The sequence below is a fragment of the Leptonychotes weddellii genome, chromosome X (genome assembly GCF_054177405.1).
Source record: "Leptonychotes weddellii isolate Sample4059 chromosome X, ASM5417740v2, whole genome shotgun sequence".
NCBI classification, from domain to species: Eukaryota; Metazoa; Chordata; class Mammalia; order Carnivora; family Phocidae; genus Leptonychotes; species Leptonychotes weddellii.
The window spans coordinates 58,583,220-58,604,087 of record NC_138385.1 but is presented as its reverse complement, the minus strand read 5'-3'; the positions used below and the strand labels follow the sequence as shown (position 1 = coordinate 58,604,087).

Genomic DNA, 20,868 nt, shown 5'->3' with positions numbered 1-20,868 from the left:
GATATTTGCTACAGGTTTCAGTTTATGTCCTTTATCAGTTTGAAGAAGTTCCTGTCTATCCCTAGTTTGCTGAAAGTTTTTATCGTGAACGATGTTGGGGTTTTTTCAAAAGTTTTTTCTGAATCCTATTGAGATGATCTTATGGTTTGTTTTTACTCTGTTAGTATGGCAAATGACATTGATTTTTTTCAACTTTATTAAGGCATATCTGACATACTGTAAGATTTACCTTTTGTAGTATGCAATTCTGAGAGTTTTGACAACACATACAGTTGTAGAACCACCATCACAAGCAAGATATAGGATAGTTTTATTGTCCTCCCTAATTCCTCTCTACCTGTTTGTGATCAGCTCCTCCCACAACCCTAGCGGTTGGCAAACACTGATGTATATTCTGTTATAATTGTTTTCCCTTTGCATCAGTGTCATATAAATAGAAACATATAAAAAAAGAAACATATAGCATGACTTCTTTCACTTAGCATAATGCATTGGAGACTCATTTATAAATGTTGCATGAATCAGTAGTTTCTGCCTTTTTTTTTTTTTTTTTTTTTGCTGAGTTGTATTCCATTGTATGGATATCCCACAGTTTATCAATTCACCTATTAAGAGATATCTTGGAGTTTTTTTCCAGTTTTTTTTAATCTTTTTTATATTTTATTTATTTACTTGAGAGAGAGAGAACACAGAGGGAGAGGGAAAAGCAGACTCCCCACTGAGCAGAGAGCCCGATGCAGGGCTCCATCCCAGGACCCTGAGATCATGAACCTAGCGGAAGGCAGATGCTTAACCAACTAAGCCACCCAGGCGCCCCTTTTTTCCAGTTTTTGGTGATTATGAATAAAGCTGCTATAAAAACATTTATATACAGGTTTCTGTGTAAACATAGGTAAACATTTCACTTGGGTAAATACCTAGGAGTAGAATTGCAAGGTCATATGGTAAGTGTATGTTTAACTTTATAAGAAACTGCCAAATTGTTTATCCGGTTGTTCATTGCTGGTTTATAGAAATACAATTGATTTTTGTATATTAACTTTTGTCTTTTGACTTTATTAGTCTAGTAACTATTTTGTAGGTTCTTTGGGATTTTCTACACAAACAGTCATGCCATCTGTAAATACAGATTTATTTCTTCCTTTCTAATCTGTATGTCTTTTATTTCTCTTACTTATCCTATTATATCAGCTTGGACCTTCAGGATAATGTTGAATAGGAGTGGTGACAGTAGAAACCATTCTATTTTTCCTGATCTTGGGGAAAGGATTCAGTCTTTCACCATTAAGTATGATGTTAGCTGTAGGTTTTTCATAGATACCCTTTATCAGATTGAGGAAGTCCTTTTTTTTAAGATTTTATTTATTTATTTGAGAGAGCACAAGCCGGGGGGTAGGGGAGGAGCAGAGTTGCTGAGCACAGAGCCCCTTGCAGGGCTTGATCCCAGGACCCCAAGATCATGGCCCGAGCCAAAATCAAGAGTCAGATGCTTAACCGTCTGAGCCACCCAGGCACCCCACAGATTGAGGAAGTTCTTATGTATTCTTAATTTGTTGTAAGGTTTTATTCTGTGTTTTGATATTCAATTATGAAACCAGGCTTGCGTTCCTTGGATAAACTCCACTTGGTTGTGATATATCATCCTTTTTATGTATTGTTGAAATCAGCAGTATATAAAATTAAAATTTTTCTAAAATAAAAATTTTGTGTAAAATTTTGCATCTCTGTTCATGAGGGATATTGGTCTGTTGTTTTCTTATAATGTCTTCATCTGGTTTTGGTATCAAAGTAATGTTGGCCTCTTCGGATTAGTTGGGAAGTATTCCTTCTTTTTCAATTATCTGGAAGAGTTTGTATAGAATTAATATTGTTTCTTCTTTAAAAGTTGGGTAAAATTCACAAGTTAAGTCATCTGGGCCTGAAGGGGTTTTTTGTTAGATTTGCTTTGGGGAGTAGGTGAAAATTAACTAAAATTCAGTTTTTTAAAATAGATATAGGGTTGCTCAGGTTATATATTTCTTCTTAAGTAAGCTTTGGTAGTTTGTGTGTTTTGGTGAACTTGTCTGCTTCATCTAAGTTGTCAAATAAAGTTATTCATAATATTCCCTTATTATCCTTCTAAAGTCTGTAAAAGCTGTGGTAATATCATCTTATTCCCGTTATTGATATTTTGTGCCTTTTTCATGATCAGTTTGGCTAGAGGTTTATCAAAGAACCAGCTCATTCTTACTAATAGTTAAAATGGTAAATTTTATGTTACGTGTATTTTACCAAAATTTTAAAAATGTCCCCCAAACCCCAACTCATTAGTTTCCAACCTGATCTTTATTATTTCCTTACTTCTGGCTTGGATTTAATTAGCTTTTATTATTTTTAGTTTCTTAAGGTAGAAGCTGAGGTCATTGATTCGAGGGTTGTTTTTTTGTTTTTGTTTTTGTTTTGAGGCAGGGAGAGGGGCAGAGGGAGTGGGAGGGAGAGAATCCCAAACAGGCTCCATGCCCAGAGCAGAGCCTGACACAGGACTCAGTCTCACAACCCTGAAATCATGACCTGAGCTGAAATCAAGAGTTGGATGCTTAACCGACTGAGCCATCCAGGTGCCCCTTCTTTTCTAATATAGGCATTTAGTGCTATAAATTTCCCCTTAAGTAATCCTTTAATGACATCCCACAAATTTTGATACTTATATTTTCATTTTCATTCAATTCAAAATGCATTCTAATTTCCCTGTTGATTTCTTCTTTGACCCAAGGGTTTTTTACAAGTGAGTTATTTAGTTTCCAAATATTGGGGTATTTTTCTAGATATCTTTGTGTTATGATTTCTAATTTAATTTCATTGTGGTTAGAGAACATTGTGTGACTTGAATCCTTTCAAATGTAATGAGGCTTATTATGGCTTAGAATATGGTCAATCTTGGCAAATATTTTATGTGTACTTGAGAAGAACATGTATTTTGCTATTGTTGGAGAGAGTGTTCTATAAATGTCAATCTTTTCTATTTGATTATGCTGTTCATTTCTACTGTATGCTTGCCGATTTTCTGCCTACTTATTCTATCATTTATTGAGAAGTGGGTATTCACATCTCCAGCTTGAATTATGGATTTGTCTTTTTCACCTTGTAGTTCTACTTTTGCTTCATGTATTTTGACGCTCTGTTATTAGGGGTGTAAATAATTAGGATTAATTGATCCTTTCATTATTATGAAATGATCTTTCTTATTCCTGGTAATATTCTTTGTTCTGAAATCTACTTTTTCTGATAATAATGTAGGCCCTCCAGCTTTTTTTTTTTTTTTACTAATGCTAGAATGGTATATATATACATATATATACACATATAATGGTATATATATACATATGTATGTGTGTATATATATATATATATATACCTCTCCCGTTCCCCCTGCTTGTGAGAGAGAGAGAGAGCACAGAGGGAGAAGCAGAATCCCCGCTGAGCAGAGAGCCCGACGCGGGGCTTGAGCCCAGGACCCTGAGTTCATGACCTGAGCCGAAGGCAGACACTTAACTGACTGAGCCACCCAGGCACCCCAAAAAGATTATTTATTTATTTGAGAGAGAGGGAATGTGTGCATGAGAGGGAGAGAGAGAGCATGAGCATGAGGGGAGAGACAGAGGAGAGGGAGAAGCAGACTCCCTGCTGAGCAGGTGTCCGATCTGGGGCTCCATACCAGGACCCTGGGATCATGACCTGAGCTGAAGGCAGACATTTAACCGACTGAGCCACCCAGGCGCCCCTAAAATGGTATATATTTTTTAATCCCTTTGGTTTTAACCTATCTGTGCCTTCGTTTTTAAAGTGTTTCCGGGGTATCTGGCTGGCTCAGTCAAAAGAACATGCAACTCTTTTTTTTTTTGTTTTAAAGATTCTCATTTATTTATTTATTTGAGAGAGAGCACAGTGGGAGGGAGAGGCAGAGGGAGAAACAGACTCCCCACTGAACAGGGAGCTCTATTCAGGGCTCAATCCCAGGACCCTGAGATCATGACCCCTGAGCCACAGGCAGATGCTCAGTCAACTGAGCCACCCAGGTGCCCTGAAGAGCATGCAACTCTTGATCTCAGGGTCATGAGTTCAAGCCCCACACTGAGTGTAGAGATTATTTAAAATACATACATAAACTTAAAAAAAAATAAAATGTGTTTCTTCTAGGCAGCATATAGTTGGGTCTAGCTTTTATAATACAGTCTGACAATCTGCATTTTAATTGGGGTGTTTAGACCATTTGCTTTTATTATGATTATTGATATGGGTAGGTTTGACTCTATTATCTTGCTATTTTCTATTTGTCCCATCTGTTCATCATTCCTTTTATTTTGTTTGTTTTCTGGCTTCTTTTGGATCAACTGAGTATTTTTGTGATTTCATATTATCTCCTTTTTTGGCTTATGTATGATTTTGGTGCTTAAATTATAGATATAAACATTAAGGATTAAGTCCTTTTGAATAATTGACTCCTTTACCACTATGAAATAATCTTTTTTATCCTCAATAATAGTCTTTGATGTGAATTTTACATTATCTGATGTTAATATATTCACTCACTCCACCCTCCTTTTGATTACTTTTAAGCATTGTATGTCTCCATCAAAAGTGAAAATGGGGACGCCTGGGTGGCTCAGTCAGTTAAGCAGCTGCCTTCGGCCTGGGTCATGATCCCAGGGTCCTGGGATCGAGTCCCACATCGGGCTCCTTGCTGAGCAGGGAGTCTGCTTCTCTCTTTCTCTCTCTCCCTCTGCTTGTGCTCTCTCTGTCAAATAAATAAAATCTTTAAAAAAAAAAAAAGTGAAAATGTTCTCAGAGATGGTTACTTTTTAGAAACTAAATTTAGTTTTGTTTGCTTAAAAAATTTCATTCATTGACTTTAAAGATTAAGAGTGCATATCTAATTATGTCTCCTAAGGCAAGAGAAACAAAAGCAAAAATAAACTATTGGTAGTACATCAAAATAAAAAGCTTTTGCACAGTGAAGGAAACCATCAACAAAGCAAAAAGGCAACCTACTGAATGGGAGAAGATATTTGCAAATGATATATCCAATAAGGGGTTAATATCCAAGATATATAAAGAACTTGTACAACTCAACACCAGAAAAGCAATCAAATTAAAAAATGGGCAGAGGACCTAAATAGACATTTTCCCAAAGAAGACATACAAATGGCCAACAGACACATGAAAAAATGCTTTAACATCACTACTCACCAGATCAGACTACAATGAGATATTACCTTACACCTGTCAAAATGGCTAAAATCAGAAAGACAAAAAATAACAAGTGTTGGCAAGGATGTGAAGAAAAAGGAACTTTTGTGTATTGTTGGTGGGAATGTAAATTGGTACATCTACTGGGGAAAACAGTATGGAGGTTCCTCAAAAAATTAAAAATAGAAATACCATATGATCCAGTAATTCCACTACTGGGTATTTACTCAAAGAAAATGAAAACACTAACTTGAAGATATTTGCACCCCATGTGTATTGCAGCATTATTTACAATAGCCAAGATAAGGAAGCAACCTAAGTGTCCACTGATAGATAAATGGGTAAAGAAGATATGATACACACACACACAGCACACACAATGGAATGTTACACAGCCATAAAAAAAGGATGAGATCTTGCCATTTGTGACAACATGGATGGACCTAATACCTCTAGGGTATTATGCTAAGTGAAATAAGTCAGACTGAGAGACAAATAGCATATGATTTCACTCATATGTGGAATCTAAAAAACAAATGAATGAACAAACAAAAAGCAGAATCAGACCTATAAATACAGAGAACTAATGGATGGTTGCCAGAGGGAAAGGGGGAGTAGAGGCATGGGCAAAATGGGTGAAGGGGAGTGGGAGGTACAGGCTTCTAGTTATGGAATGAAGTCACAGGAATAAAAAGAATAGCATCAATATAGTCAATGATACTGTAATAGCATTGTATGGTGACAGATGGTAGCTATACTGGTAGTGAACACAGCATAACATATAGAGATGTTGAATCACTATGTTGTACACAGGAAACTAGTGTAACATTATGTGTCAACTATACTCAAATAAAAAAATTTAAAAAAGAATGGGTGCCTGTGTATTAAATAGAACAGATAATCAAAATATATTTCAATTCCTTATCATGACTAGTTAAGGGCAAGTTAAGGAGAAAATGGAGAAGGCAAAGACAGTGTTTAGAAATACTAGGGTTATCTAGAGAAAGATTTTCTGCAGAAAGCCTTTCTTATGACCTTTTAGGATATTGCTGTTAAGAGCTCCTGGAGAGCTATTACAATTTGGGGTGAGTGTAGGCATGAATGGAAATCTCACTTCTACTTGTGTGGGCTCTGTTCTGAGTGAAATTAAGTCTGGAGCTGAATCTAGCCCATGGGCCAGAGATCCCTCATCCCTAACCCAACATCACCAATTTCTCTTCTAGAATTGGCTTGCAAATGAAATTGAGGTTATGGTTAGTACTGAGGAAGCCAAACGCCATCTGAATGACCTTCTTGAAGATAGAAAGATCCTGGCTCAGGATGTGGCTCAACTCAAAGAAAAAAAGGAATCTGGGGAGAATCCACCTCCTAAACTCCGGGTAAGCACCCTCATGGAAATGCATTACCAATAATCAGACTCTGCGCCCCGCAGAAACCCTCACAACTTTGGAGGATTACTTCCCTTTTAGCAGTTCGTCCTCATTCCCACTATTCTTTACAGAGGCGCACATTCTCGCTTGCTGAACTACGTGGTCAAGTTTCTGAGTCAGAGGATTCCATTACAAAGCAGATTGAAAGCCTAGAAACTGAAATGGAACTCAGGTAATGTGACTATCTCTTAAGGCATTGTAATTTATAAAAATCTATGCCTGGACTCAAAATAGAACCTATCAATCCAGTGATTCAAACACTTGTTTTTCAAAGGCTTTGTGATGATAGAGAAGTGAGAAAACGTAGCAATTTTTTTGAACCATACAGTTCACTAGACACGTTAGATACATTTTCTCATTTAATCCTTCCCTGTGAAGTATTATTATACCTTATGAGGTAAATATCACTTTTTTTTTTAAGATTTTATTTTTTTATTTGAGAGGGAGTGAGAGAGAGAGAGAGCACATGATCTGGGGGTGGGGAGAGGGACAGAGGGAGAGGGAGAAGAAGCAGACTCTCCAGCTGAGCAGGGAGCCCAATGCAGGACTCGATCCCAGGACCCGGAGATCATGACCTGAGCTGCCGTAGGCAGATGCTCAGCCGACTGAGCCACCCAGGTGCCCCTAAGTATCATTCTTCTGACTTTAAAGATTTAAACAGAAGTTCAGAAATCTTTTTTCATTATTTTTCTTAATTTTTTTTTTTTTTAGAGTATGCAGGGGAGTGGGGCAGAGGGAGAGAGAGAATCCCAAGCAGACTCCCTGCCAAGCACAGAACTCAATGCAGGGCTCTATCCCATGACCCCGAGATCATGACCTGAGCCAAAATCAAGAGCTGGACACCCAATTAACTGAGCCACCCAGGCGCCCCACAAGTTCAGAAATCTTAAGGAACGTGCTCAAGGTTATACAGAGCTGGGATTCAAAACCTGGTCTATCGGGGCGCCTGGGTGGCTCAGTTGGTTAAGCGTCTGCCTTTGGCTCAGGTCATGTCCTGGGATCGAGCCCTACATTGGGCTCCCTGGTCAGCGGGAAGCCTGCTTCTCCCTTTCCCTCTGCCTGCCACTCCCCTTGCTTGTGCTTTCTTTCTCTCTAATAAATAAATAAAATCTTAAAAAAAAAAAAAAAACCTGGTCTATCTAATTCCAAAGCCCATGCTCTTTATGTTGCACCACATGTTAGTATCTCTGAAATGTAGAATTGGCTAAAAACAAAACTTTAGAGGAAATCAAGAACTGATGGCAGAAGAGCAACAGTACAGAAGGAAGAGAACGTTAGGGATCATCAGCAAAGTAGATATAATAATGTATAAGTAAAGTTATCATGAGTATTAGATTAGTACGTAAAGCACATAGCAAATACTTGGCATATTAGAAGTGCTCAGTGAACATTCTCTCTTTCTCCTTTTCTAGCTCTAAGACCAGAAATTATGCTGCTCTAATCACTATTACTGTCTTCTAAGTATCTGTGAAATCTAGAAGGAATCGAACTTTCACAGAGATTTTATAGTGTCTTAGGATAATAGAATTGTATTGCCCAGAAGACCTTAATGATCATTTAAATTTTTTTCTAGCAACACGTACTAGCTGTTTATCTTTGGATACGTCTATAAGTCACCCAACATTTGAGTGTCTGCTTTATGCTGCACTGGATGCATGCAGTTGGGATATATAGAAAGTAGGTGGCATCACCCTTGCTCTCAAGTGGAAATAGTATAATGCCACAGTGGTGTGTTGGAATCATTTGTTAAAATTGCAGGAATGTTGTGAACCCTTGATAGCTTACCACATTTATACCACAGAAATAGCAAAATTACAAATCGGGTCTGGTTTTTTAAGTGCTGGTTGTGAAACATTCACCTGCACACCACTGTGCATAATTAAATGATTAAATGTTAGGCAGGTGCCAAGTAGAGAGCAATTAAACAGAAGTGAGTTTAATCAAGGCAATTTCCCTAAAGTTGATGAGACATAAACTGAATTTTTTTTTTAATTTTATTTATTTATTTGTCAGAGAGAGAGAACGCGCACAAGCAGGGGGAGCAGCAGGCTCCCCCCTGAGCAAGGAGCCTGACGCAGGACTCGATCCCAGGACTCCGGGATCACGATCCAGGCCGAAGGCAGACGCCCAACCAACTGAGCCACCCAGGCATCCTGAGACATAAACTAAATTTTAAAAATACCTAAGGGACATGAATTATCAGAGGAGACAGGAAAGGCCATATGACAGACAACAATCATGAAGTGTTCTAGCTTACCTCTTCCAAGAAGCCTTCCCTGACACTTCATCCCCCACTCATCCTCCTCTCTAAACCCTGTCAGAACTTACAGTAGTCAATCATGTATGTGGTACAGTGGATGTATATTATCTTTATATTTATTAATTTTTTACATTTATTAGTCTTGTCAATATAAATTGATCATAAGCTTGTTGGAGGAAAGGACTATATATTAGGCCAGAGTTCTCGGGGTATTGTCTGCAACCCCTGGGGGTCTCTGAGCAATTAAAATGATTTTTATAATATGAAGACTTCATTTGCCGTTTTTACTCCATCGACATTTGCCATGATGGTGCCAAGCAACAGTGGACAAAAAATGTTCATACCATAGCTTGAATTAAAGCAGTGGGCACCAGTCTGTGCTAGTGGTCATTGTATACTTCACCACCACACACTCTCAGTTGTTTGTTTGTTTCTTTAAATCACTTTTACCTAAGAATGGCTTTGATAGGGACGCTTGGCTGGCTCAGTTGGTAGAACATGCAACTCTTGATTTCGGGGTCTTGAGTTCAAGCCCCACATTGGGCATAGCGCCTACTTTAAAAAAAAAAAAAAAGAATGGCTTTGATAAAGCAGTACAAATTGTTAATTTTATTAAATTTCAACCCTTGAGTTCAAATCTATTTAGTATTCTCTGTGACGGGACAGGAAGAACACGCAGAGCACTTGTGCTGTTTTGCTCAAGTCTGAGGGTTGTCCAGAGGAAAAGCACTTGTGCGATTGTTGGAGGTGTGAGCTCAATAGGCCTCTTTTTCCATGGAACATCCGTTGTATTCGGAAGAAGCACTGATGAACTATGGTTATTCAGGCTTGAGTACTTGGCAGGCATTTTCTCAAAAGTGAACAGAGTGAGCTTGTCACTTCAAGAAAAACAACTGGTAGTATTTGTCACTAAAGATAGAATTGAGCTTTCAAGCAAAACTTAGAATTCTGGAAAACTTTTATCTGCCCCCAAGGGCTTGACAGTTTTTCTTAACTTTTCCGAGGAGACCAGTGGTGATTACTAAGAGTTGTTTATTTTTTTTATATTATATAATGAAATGTGTTAACATTTGGAGACTTTGCATCACTCAACATTGTACAAATGATATGTTACAGAATCATGTGTGGATAAAAGAGCCATTCAGATTACAAGATAGACCAACGGATTTTAATATAAGAAAGTAAGAGAAGTTTACTTAGCAGTGGTTTCAGATGCCACATTTCAACTAATTTTTAAGGAACTACCACTTGTTGGGTTTTAGTGTGGTCTCAAAGAAGAATATCCACAGTTATCTGAATAGGCTATTAAAATGCTCCTCCTTGGTCCAACTACATATCCCTGGGAGGCCAGATTGTCTTTATTAACATCAACCAGAACATGTCACAAAAGACTGATTGCAGAGGGAGATGTGAGAATCCAGCTGTCTTCTACACAGTCAGATATTACAGAGATTCGTAAAACTGTGACAGAGTCCCACTCTTCTCATTAAATTATTTTGTTGTTTTAGAAAATGTATTTTTCATAAAATATATTACAATGGATTATTGTTATTTTAAGTGAATTAATGAATGTTTAATTTTTTCTCAGTTTTACCTTCAATACTGTAATATATATGAACAGAATTTCTCAGAGGTCCTCAATCATTTTTAAGAGTGTAGAGGGGTTCTGAGACTCTAAGATTTGAGAACTGCTATCTTAGATTATTTTGGTCCCCATCTTCTTTTATAGTACCCTACATAGCAGTCTGTTTCACATAGGCTAGCATACTACCTCTCACTGGATACATTGCAAATTTGAGAAGGAAGCTGTTAATGAAACTGAAATACTATGTAAACCTTGCTCTCAGGCCATACTTGATCAGAAAGCATCTGTAAGCTATAACCGGGGTCAGGGTATCTAGTCTTCTCAGAAACTTCTCTGTTCTGGGGCGCCTGGGTGGCTCAGTCGTTAAGCGTCTGCCTTTGGCTCAGGTCATGATCCCAGGGTCCTGGGATCGAGCCCCGCATCGGGCTCCCTGCTCCGCGGGAAGCCTGCTTCTCCCTCTCACACTCCCCTTGCTTGTGTTCCCTCTCTCGCTGCCTCTCTCTCTCTGTCAAATAAATAAATAAAATCTTTAAAAAAAAAAAAAAAGAAACTTCTGTGGTAGGCACTTCAAGATAACCTCTCACAGCACTAGCCATCGGTCTCAATTTGGTATTTGGTTCCAGCAAAGAACATCTACCTGTTTGTCCTTTTTTTATTTGTTTTTTTAAAGATTTCATTTTATTCATTTGAGAGAGAGAAAGAGGGAAAGCACGAGCAGGGGCAGAGGCAGAGGGAGAAGCAGACTCCCCGCTGAGCAGGGAGCCCGACACGGGGCTCCATCCCAGGACCCTGGGATCATGACCTGAGCCGAAGGCAGACACTTAACCAACTGAGCCCCCCAGGTGCCCCAGTGCTTGTACATTTGAGAATTTTTTTCCTTCAGGTCTCCAACCTGACTCTTCTCCTTGCATAGTTGAGCCACTGTATCACACTCTGAACTTACATGGCCTCAAGACAAAGTCACATTGCAGTCAATGCACTGCAACAGAAGCCCTACTAAAACAAATCTTTCCAAGTCCCACTATATGACCCATTTATTGCAACCAGTATTTAATAAAATAAAACCATTTGGATAGTCTCTCAGGTTCCTTTTGCGTCAGGATTTGAGATACTGTATAAAATCCTAGCCAGATGATTCAGTCATTATTTTTTTTTTAAGATTTTTTTATTTGACAGAGAGAGACACAGCGAGAGAGGGAACACAAGCAGGGGGAGTGGGAGAGGGAGAAGCAGGCCTCCCACCGAGCAGGGAGCCCGAAGTGGGGCTCGATCCCAGGACCCTGGGATCATGACCTGAGCTGAAGGCAGATGCTTAACTGACTGAGACACCCAGGCACCCCGATTCAGTCATTATTTAAATGCTATTTCACCTATACCTCCATCCATAAACCTAGCTGAAGAGCCCCACAGAGCTCTCCTCCTTGGTGTTGAGGATGCTAGTAGTAAGTCTCACTGTTTCTTTCCTTGAAGGAGTGCTCAGATTGCTGACCTACAGCAAAAGCTGCTGGATGCAGAAAGTGAAGACAGGCCAAAACACCGCTGGGAGAATATTGCTACCATCCTGGAAGCCAAGTGTGCCCTGAAATATTTAATTGGAGAGGTAAGCATCACTATTCCTACCAGCAATTAGAGGTCTGGCTGGATAGGTTGAAATAAGATGTTAGCCGGGAATACCGTCGTAGTGTTATTGCCACTTTTCACGGTAGAAGCCGCAATGACACTAGTATTAGAGAGTTTTATGGGGAAAGGTTGGGGTGAACAAGTACAGGCCAGTCACATAGAAAAATATATGACTTGCAAGTTGATACCTGTCGTGCCTGGCGTACAGCAAGTGCTCGATAAATGTCTGCTATTATTATTGGGAAAATAATCAGGATGCCATAGTAGGCCACTGGTTAAACATAAACTATTATACTGCACTACTTTTTTTTTTTTTTTCCAAGTACCAGTCATCTTTTATTGGATGTTAATTCTGAATTAGAATATGAAAGGATTCAAGGGTGCCAGGCAAAGGTCATGGTCAGGAATGCCGAATGTGCCTCCACACTGGGCCCTCTTCAGTGGTACTTGCGTAGCCGCTCGTGTTTGAGTTCCTTTTAACAACGACAGTAGTTGAAAAGCACATAAGCTACCAGCACCATAGAAATCCCAGCAACGCCCCCTTTCTTCACATTGACATACTTGTAATATCGGTAGTAACCTCTTTGAAATGCTCCAGCAATGCCCTTAGGGGTGAAATCCCGCATCAGTATCCAGCTGGGCAGCTCTCCCAGTTTCACATCCATGAGCTTCTTCTCCTTCACTGGTACGACTGACGCCATCTTGGAGTCCTGGGTGTCCGCTCTGCGTATACTGCACTACTTTTTAAAACACCTATGAGAGGGACCCCTGGGTGGCTCAGTTGGTTAAGCGACTGCCTTCGGCTCAGGTCATGATCCTGAAGTCCCAGGATCGAGTCCCACATCGGGCTCCCTGCTCAGCAGGGAGTCGGCTTCTCCCTCTGACCCTCCCCCCTCTCATGCTCTCTCTATCTCTCATTCTCGCTCTCAAATAAATAAATAAAATCTTTAAAAAAAAAAGAAAAAAACACCTATGAGATGTGTATTCAAAAAGTTTAAGGTACAATCTAGAAAAGAGGAAACCTAATCATCTTTTCACATATATTCATCTTAAGGAAAGTACATCTTCACTGGCTTTAAAATAATATATCGGGGCACGCAGGTGGCTCAGTCGTTAAGCGTCTGCCTTCGGCTTAGGTCATGATCCCAGGATCCTGGGATCGAGCCCCGCATCGGGCTCCCCGCTCTGCGGGAAGCCTGCTTCTCCCTCTCCCACTCCCCCTGCTTGTATTCCCTCTCTTGCTGTCTCTCTGTCAAATAAATAAATAAAATCTTTAAAAAATAATAATAATAATATATCATCTTACGTTGTCACTGAGGCATCTTCACTTTGAGACAAGCATACAAACTCCAACTCTGGAAGTTTGAGCAATGTTATCCTTTATATGTTTTTGGATGGGGTTAGCAGATTCGTCCTACCAAGTAAGAAATCCTGATTAGTCTTGTGAACACTGGTATTTATGATGTTCCCCGTGTGGGCTAGTAGAGACTATAAAACCAGGCCAGCATAGGATATCAGTCTAGCCTGAAGAGCCAGACCTACAGCACCAGCTAACGTGTCTACTAGTTTCAACACGCGAATTCAGACGTTCTGACATGGGACCTAATTGGCCATAAGGGTGTGTCCTATGGATTCCTCTTCAGAATGAAGGAAGAAAGTCTTAAATATCAGATTTTGGAGTTGTCAGATACTGTTTGTGTTCAGTTCATTCTTGCCCGGAGACAGAGCAAGAGATTGAATGACCTTAGCCATGGCTCCTAGCTCAAAGAGCTCGATTTCAACAGAAATATGGACTCTTGGCCTGGGTGGCGTTGTTCCTATTCACTGGTAGAATCCATGTGACATAGGAAAAAAATGGACTCTGGACATAGAGGAACTTTTCTCAGTCCGTTTCAGGAAAGCTGACATTCTCCTGCCGAATGAATGGGGAAAGGTGGCCATTCTCCAAATAAACTCATCTTCTTTTATCCCTTCCAGCTGGTCTCCTCCAAAATACAGGTCAGCAAGCTTGAAAGCAGCCTGAAACAGAACAAAGCCAGCTGCGCTGACATGCAGAAGATGCTGTTTGAGGAACGAAATCATTTTGCCGAAATCGAGACCGAGTTACAGGCAGAGCTGGTCAGGGTGGAACAGCAGCACCAAGAGAAGGTAAGCTCTGGGAAGCCCAGAAGCTATACTGAGAAACAGAGGGTCATTTTTGTTGTTAGTTTTGAAAAGACAGTGAGGGGTAGGGTATGAAGTTGCCTTCGAAGGCCTGTGTAGTCGTCTTTTCCAAATTTTGCAAACGAGGAACCCGAAAGAGAGAAATTACTTGTCGAAGCTGACACACACGGTGGCTCTTAGCCTCCAACTTTGATACCAAGATTAACATCGAGGCTGCGCTTACTGCTTCAAGCCATGAGAAGGAAAGATAATAGGGACCTCTAAGTCAGAGGACTCCTCTGGGTCACCACTTGGACTAAGCCGGAATTCCCTTCTCCTGTCATGCTGTTGGTCCCATTGGGCCTTGTCTTTCTCTAGGTGCTCTACCTTCTCAGCCAGCTGCAGCAAAGCCAAATGGCAGAGAAGCAGCTAGAGGAGTCAGTGAGTGAGAAGGAGCAGCAGCTGCTGAGCATACTCAAGTGCCAGGTATGATAATGGGGCGAGGGTCTCTAGAGATGGGGTCCGCAAGCCCGGCTGCGAATCCTGGCTGATTTACACCATTGTACTTGCAGCAGAGAGTAACTACTGAAAAGGGGTTTATAATAGTAACCTCTATGGCCTTTGGGCCCTATTTGATCAATTTAGGGGTGTTTAGAATGTAACCATGCATAGCATAACCTCCTTTTTGGTACAGAAATGACATTACGTACTCCACACCAGACTTTGAGGCCTCCTGGTTCCTTGCCTCAGCCCTGAGCTCCAAAAGGGTTGAGAAAGTTCAGTCATCCCATAGAATCCTAAGGGCATTCAGCTTTCTCTTTTTGAGCCTGTTCTGAGCTGAGACCTGACATGTTTGTAAAGTGCCTGGGGTCTGAATATCTCCCAGAGCCTGGGAACACCACACCCCTTAGCAGCATGTTGGAACACTATTTTGTCCAACTTAGAATCCTTTTTTTTTTTTCTGAAGCACAAGTCTCTAGGGTTTCCTTGGCACCTCCCATCAAAGACATAACCAAACTAGTTAAAGTCGTATGCACGAATTGTGAATCTGGTTGTCTTAAGTGCCAGGAAGTTTAATCAGGGTTATTAGAGTAGCAAATAAACTGCCTAGTCCGTGTTTAGAAGGGTAAACAAAAGCATCTGTAGACTTGAAAGAAACAAAGCTAACCGTCCATGTGGGTCTCTTAATCAGCATCCTGATGTGAATGTGTAAGGGACGTAAGGCTTGAGAATAGAAGAGAATAAGGAGAGCATTTAGGGCAGAGCGCATGGCTCCTCTGAGTGCGGTCAGGACCGCTTGGGAGCGTTGGACTAGAAGTGGCATTCGGGACACCTCGGCACTGGTGGGAATCAGGCATTTTTCTGGGCGCCGGTGCCTGCTGTGCAAAAACCATCTGCTCCAGCAACTTGGCAACTCTGTGTTTTCATCTATGTGAGTTGTTTGGTAACCCACATGTAGTGCCGAAAATAACCCCACCTATCACTGCGCTATCTGGAAATAGGATGAAGAACTTGAGAAGATGCGAGAAGTGTGTGAGCAAAATCAGCAGCTTCTCCGAGAGAATGAAATCATCAAGCAGGTAACAGGGCTTCCCACCCACTTCTAATAAGCCCTGGGAGACCCTGTTGCAACTGAGGGCAGCTCTTGGGAACAGCCCCGAGTTTGAGGAGTCGGCTCTATTTTTGAGGTCTATAGCGACTTTCCGTATGATATGGTCATGTGCATTTCAAAATGGTATAAACACACATATTTTAATCGGCTCTTTTCTGAATCCAATACTGATCTTCTAAAGTGAGAGTCCTCCAGCCTGCTTTACTATGGTTTCAATGCGGCTAACTTAGGAATCCTTATGTTTTAGCCATTAACGCTCCCGGAAGCTGCCCTGCAGTATACACTGTGCATTCTCTTTTCAAACAGAAACTGACCCTCCTCCAGGTAGCCAGCAGACAGAAACCTCCTCTTCCTAAGGATACCCTTCTATCTCCAGACTCTTCTTTCGAATATATCCCACCTAAGGTAAACTGCTCAGTGCTGGTCATACCTTCGTGTGGCCATGGTTGGGGGTGAGTGTGCTAGATTCGTCTTTCAGAAGAGGTTGAGAGTGAAAAACCCCAAACCCCAGGGCGCCCGGCTGGCTCAGTCAGTAGAGCATGTGACTCTTGATCTCAGGGTTGTGAGTTCGAGCCTCACATTGAGTGCAGAGCTTACTTAAAAATAAAATCTTTAAAAAATCCCAAATTCCAGCATCTCCGTTTGCCCTGGAGTCCCAAATAAAACTACAGTCCACTCTTGAGGAAAATAGGCATTCTCCCTCCCCAGAAGGCTGACTTTTGGCCATGTAGAGGCATTATGTAACAACGGAGGGGGAGCAGGAGGAAAGAGCAGTGTTCAGCTGTCCATCCAAAGATACTTATCTCATCATATCATGAGTCCTTCTTTCCTCCCTCAGATTGCTCAGCCTCTACCCCTTCAGTTTCCATCCCTTCAAAGACTCTGTAAGGCCAAAGGCTACAGCAGAATTAATTCTGACTGGGAAAGCCAAGGGGCTGTATTTGAGGGAGTCTGAAATCTCGGCTCTGAGAAGATAGCTGGCAGCAGCTACTGGGAAGATTTGATCTACGTGTGTTTTTAAAATTTTATTAACTGATCATTCCAAACCTTTCTTCTTAGCCGAAACCTTCCCGTTTTAAAGAAAAGTTCCTGGAGCAAAGCATGGACATCGAGGATCTAAAATATTATTCAGAGCATTCTGTGAATGAGCCTGAGGACAGTGCTGATGATGATGACGATGATGGGGATGATGAGGAATGGAAGCCAACAAAATTAGTTAAGGTGTCCAAGAAGAACATCCAAGGGGTAGGAGGCAGCTCTCATCTCTGTCAGGGGTTCTAGTCCTTGGTCTTCACTGCCAGTGGGGATTTGCTGGCCCCATGCCCTGCACCTGAGCCCCTGGGTCCCTTTCAAAGGCATTGGCTCTACCGAGGAGTCCTTGTTGGGCCAGCTCTGTGTGAAACCTGGGGCTAGCAGAGAAGGCTGCCTGAGTGCACAAGATGGCTCTCTTTGTGTTTTTAGGTTCTTACGAGGTCTGAACGGGTGGTAGTATTCTGTACCATTTCATTGAGGCTGGTTCCAAAGCGATCATAATAATCCTTCATATTTTCATAGTACTTTGCAGTTTATAAACCATTCTCATATAGGTTATCTCCTTTTCTCATCACACACACACAAAAAAAAATCCAGTGAGGTATTTATTGTTTGCATTTTACAGATGGATTTGAGACCCACAGGAGGGAAATGACCTTGCTCAAGGTCATAAAACCAAGAACAGTCAGGACTTGAAACCAAATATTCTGACTCCAAGTCCAGTTTGTTTCTACCATGTCATGGTTCTATCAGTAAAAATTGCAGACCAGAAGCTAAGTGGGAACTTTATCTTCCTTGCCTCATAGAGTAATTTTGCTCCCTAGGCTAAGGGGCAATAGGAATTACAGAAAGGGCTAATAATTAAGATCCAACACACCACGTTAAGTTTAGTTAGGAACAGAGTGACTTTGAGGCATGCTTTATTTACTTCCACAATGATAGTCCTATGTAATTATCAAACCTAGATGTTTTATGTTGAAACATTAACTTCCCAGGCACTAGAGTTCACCACTACCCCAACTGTGCCCTGTGGCCACATTCCACTGAAGGAGGACAGTTCATAAAGGATCCTAGCCGGCTTCCTGGAAGGTTAACTCAATTTCGTTAGCTGCTTGAGCACCACATAGGGGACTGAGCCTTAGAAGGCCACAACACCGGAGCGAAGCAAGTTGTGAGGAATAGCTAGTCATGGTGGCATTAAATCATTTGGAAAGAGTCATCAGGATGCGACATATCACATGCTCTTAGTGGGAGTAAGAGCTCATCCTTAGCCTCAGAGAGCTTATAATCTAGTGGGAAAACCAGGCAAAGAAATAGAAGCATACCAAAGAACCTCAGCATATTCATCTCAGGGAGACGGACTGAGGGATTTTTAAGAGTGACTATAAGGCCAAACCAAGAAGATATAATTTAGGAAGATACCATAAAAGAGACGACTATTACTGCATCATGAGACGGAAAGGGAAATACGGTCTTGGAAGCGAGTGGGAGGCCGTTGCTGGCACACTGAATAGCATATCGCAAAGACTTAGTTGTAGAGGACAGGGGGTTGGGACACTTACAGAAAATGGGGCAGAACATGTCTGACTTTCATTCAGTTATTCAACAAACGTTTACGGACTCTACTATGACCCAAGTAGAGAGCATGAGCTGAATGTAGATACGAGGGTCAGCTAAGTAATAGGAAGCGGAGTTGAGAAGTACACACAGAAACAAATGGTAGGGGACCTAAAACCCCTGGGAAGACGGGTCCAAATGTGAAGCAAATATGTGTTTACTTGTGCTCGAAGCAAGCTTACTGTGTGTATCATAGCAATGTTGCTCCACGTATAAAAGGGAAATAGAGGAATCTAGTAAAAATTGCAAGTATGTATTTGCTATCAGTGATAAAATCTATGTCTAAAACCGTGAGAGATTATTCTTTTCTAGGCTTTTCCCTGATTTAATAACTTGAGAAGAGAATATAACTGGGCATTAGGGGAACAGGCACAGGATCTAGTTTCTTCCTTTTAGCAACCTCAAAGTACATGGATGCTATGTATTATGTATAGCAGAGAGCTATCTGCTCTCTGATCAGGCTGCTCGTAGACACATTAGCTGGAGACCTTAATGCTTTGCACGAAGGCCATCCTATCTGTAGTTCCAACCCAGCTGAAATGGGCTGGCGTTATCACTAGATGGCTTTAAAGGAGACTGCAGCAGTCACCAGACTAATGACCCGGCTAGAGCTAATGCTGAAAAAGTAGGCTTCCTCACTCAACCATGTTTCCTATATGTACTAAGGAGATGCTGAGGGACAGGCCACGTGCTATAGTAAAAGTAATAGCTTTGAAGCCAGGTAGACATGGATTCTAGTCTTGAGTTTGCCACTGGCTAAGTTGGATGACCTGAAACAGGTCACTTAATCTCCCTAGGCTTCGAATTCCTTACCTATGCAATGATGGGATTAGACTGGAATCAATGATGTGCAAGGTCCCTTCCAGCACTAATATCCTGAGTCAAAGTAACAGTCAAAGTTGTATAAATTTTTTTTAATTAATTAAGGAGTTTTAATAATACTACCTGTATGTGGTGTTTTATGGTGTCTGAGTAGTTAAAAGAAGGAATATATGCAAAAGCACTTTGTGAAGAAGAAAATATCATGCAGGTATTGTTACTAAAGCACTGTAAGCATTTTACAAACATTCTCATTTGAATGAGAATTTGGCAGAAAAGAGGAAGCAGGAATTCTTATCTCTTCCTTGGTGATGAAAGAATGGAGAGGAACTTGAGTGAAGTGACTTGTCCAAGGTCATACCAAATATTAAATATAAGACCAGAGCCTGGGTCTCCTGTCATAGTCTGGGTTTTTGTTTTGTTTTGTTTTGATTTTTGGGTTATTTGGGGGGGTGGGGTTGGTGCAAAAAGGTGATTTCATTAAAGCACGGGGACAGGACCCTTGGGCAGAAAGAGCTGCAATGGGGTCACGAGGAGTGGCCCATTATATATTTTCAAGTTGGGAGGGGGTTAGGGATAGCATAAGTCTCTAAGGAATTTTGGAAGCCAGGTTTCCGGGACCTTAAGGGGGCTAGCTATTGTTGGGAAAAGGTCATTTATTACCGTCTGATAAAACCTCAGTCATGAGACCCTTCAGATGTATCTCGGTGGGCCATATGCTTGGGAGATGATTGCTAACCTGTATCTTGAGGGGTTTAGAGAAAAAGGAGATTTCTAAACTTCTTTATATGTTAAAGTAGACTTACAGGATCGGGGCAGGGGGTGCTCAGGCTAGGATGGCCTTTTGCCCTTAGCAAAGTGTCAGCATCGAGACAGTTGAGTCCCTAGAGGAAGATCACTCTGCCTGTTTCAAGGACTTGTAAGTGGGCTGTAGGTAGTAAGGAAATTTAATAATTTTTCTTCTGCCTTTGTTTCCCACATCATCCCCCTCTAACAGTTTTGACCCTTAAATCTTTAAAGTTGTTGAGGGTGAAGGTCTCATCTTCTGTAACTTCTTCCTGCTGAATAGGGGCGTAGAGATGCCCCTACCTATGGGCCAACATTGGTCAGTTGGGGCATATATAGATATAGGAGTTACAAAAGGCAGAGGTAGCTGAATCCAAGGGAGACTGCATGTGTGGCTCTTCCCAAGTCATGGTCTGATATTCTTCATGTTAAAGTTTTTACCAGATCTTATTCTCAGACACAGCGTAACACTGAAATCAGTGCCAGAAGAATTAGACTAAAGCAATAGTTCGCAGCCCTGGCTGCACATTAGGATCCCCAAGGGAGCTTTTCAACATAGGGAGCCTGGGACCCCACCCCCAGATATTCTGATTTAATTGGTCTGAGGTGGGATCTAGCCTTTTTGAAAAGCTCCCCAGGGATTTCTTATGTGTAGCCAGGGTTGAAAACCACTGGCTTAAAGGAACCCCGGAGATCTTTCAGCTCTACTTTCCACTCTATATAAAGAATCCCTCTATTA

General features: G+C 41.1%; 1 protein-coding gene and 1 pseudogene across 3 annotated transcripts in view; one reads left to right on the top strand and one right to left on the bottom strand.

Annotated features, from left to right (window-relative positions):
- The window catches only part of KIF4A (kinesin family member 4A), a 115,387-nt gene that overhangs the window by 86,799 nt on the left and 7,720 nt on the right, over nt 1-20,868 (top strand). For all 3 annotated transcript variants that reach the window (XM_081808714.1, XM_081808716.1, XM_081808715.1), the window contains 8 exons: nt 6,450-6,605; nt 6,728-6,828; nt 11,972-12,101; nt 14,099-14,269; nt 14,642-14,749; nt 15,766-15,843; nt 16,182-16,280; nt 16,935-17,120. In XM_081808714.1, coding sequence (XP_081664840.1) covers nt 6,450-6,605; nt 6,728-6,828; nt 11,972-12,101; nt 14,099-14,269; nt 14,642-14,749; nt 15,766-15,843; nt 16,182-16,280; nt 16,935-17,120 — 1,029 coding nt within the window. The remainder of the gene's footprint in view (nt 1-6,449; nt 6,606-6,727; nt 6,829-11,971; nt 12,102-14,098; nt 14,270-14,641; nt 14,750-15,765; nt 15,844-16,181; nt 16,281-16,934; nt 17,121-20,868) is intronic.
- On the bottom strand, nt 12,425-12,843 carry LOC102739391 (ATP synthase F(0) complex subunit f, mitochondrial pseudogene; annotated as a pseudogene).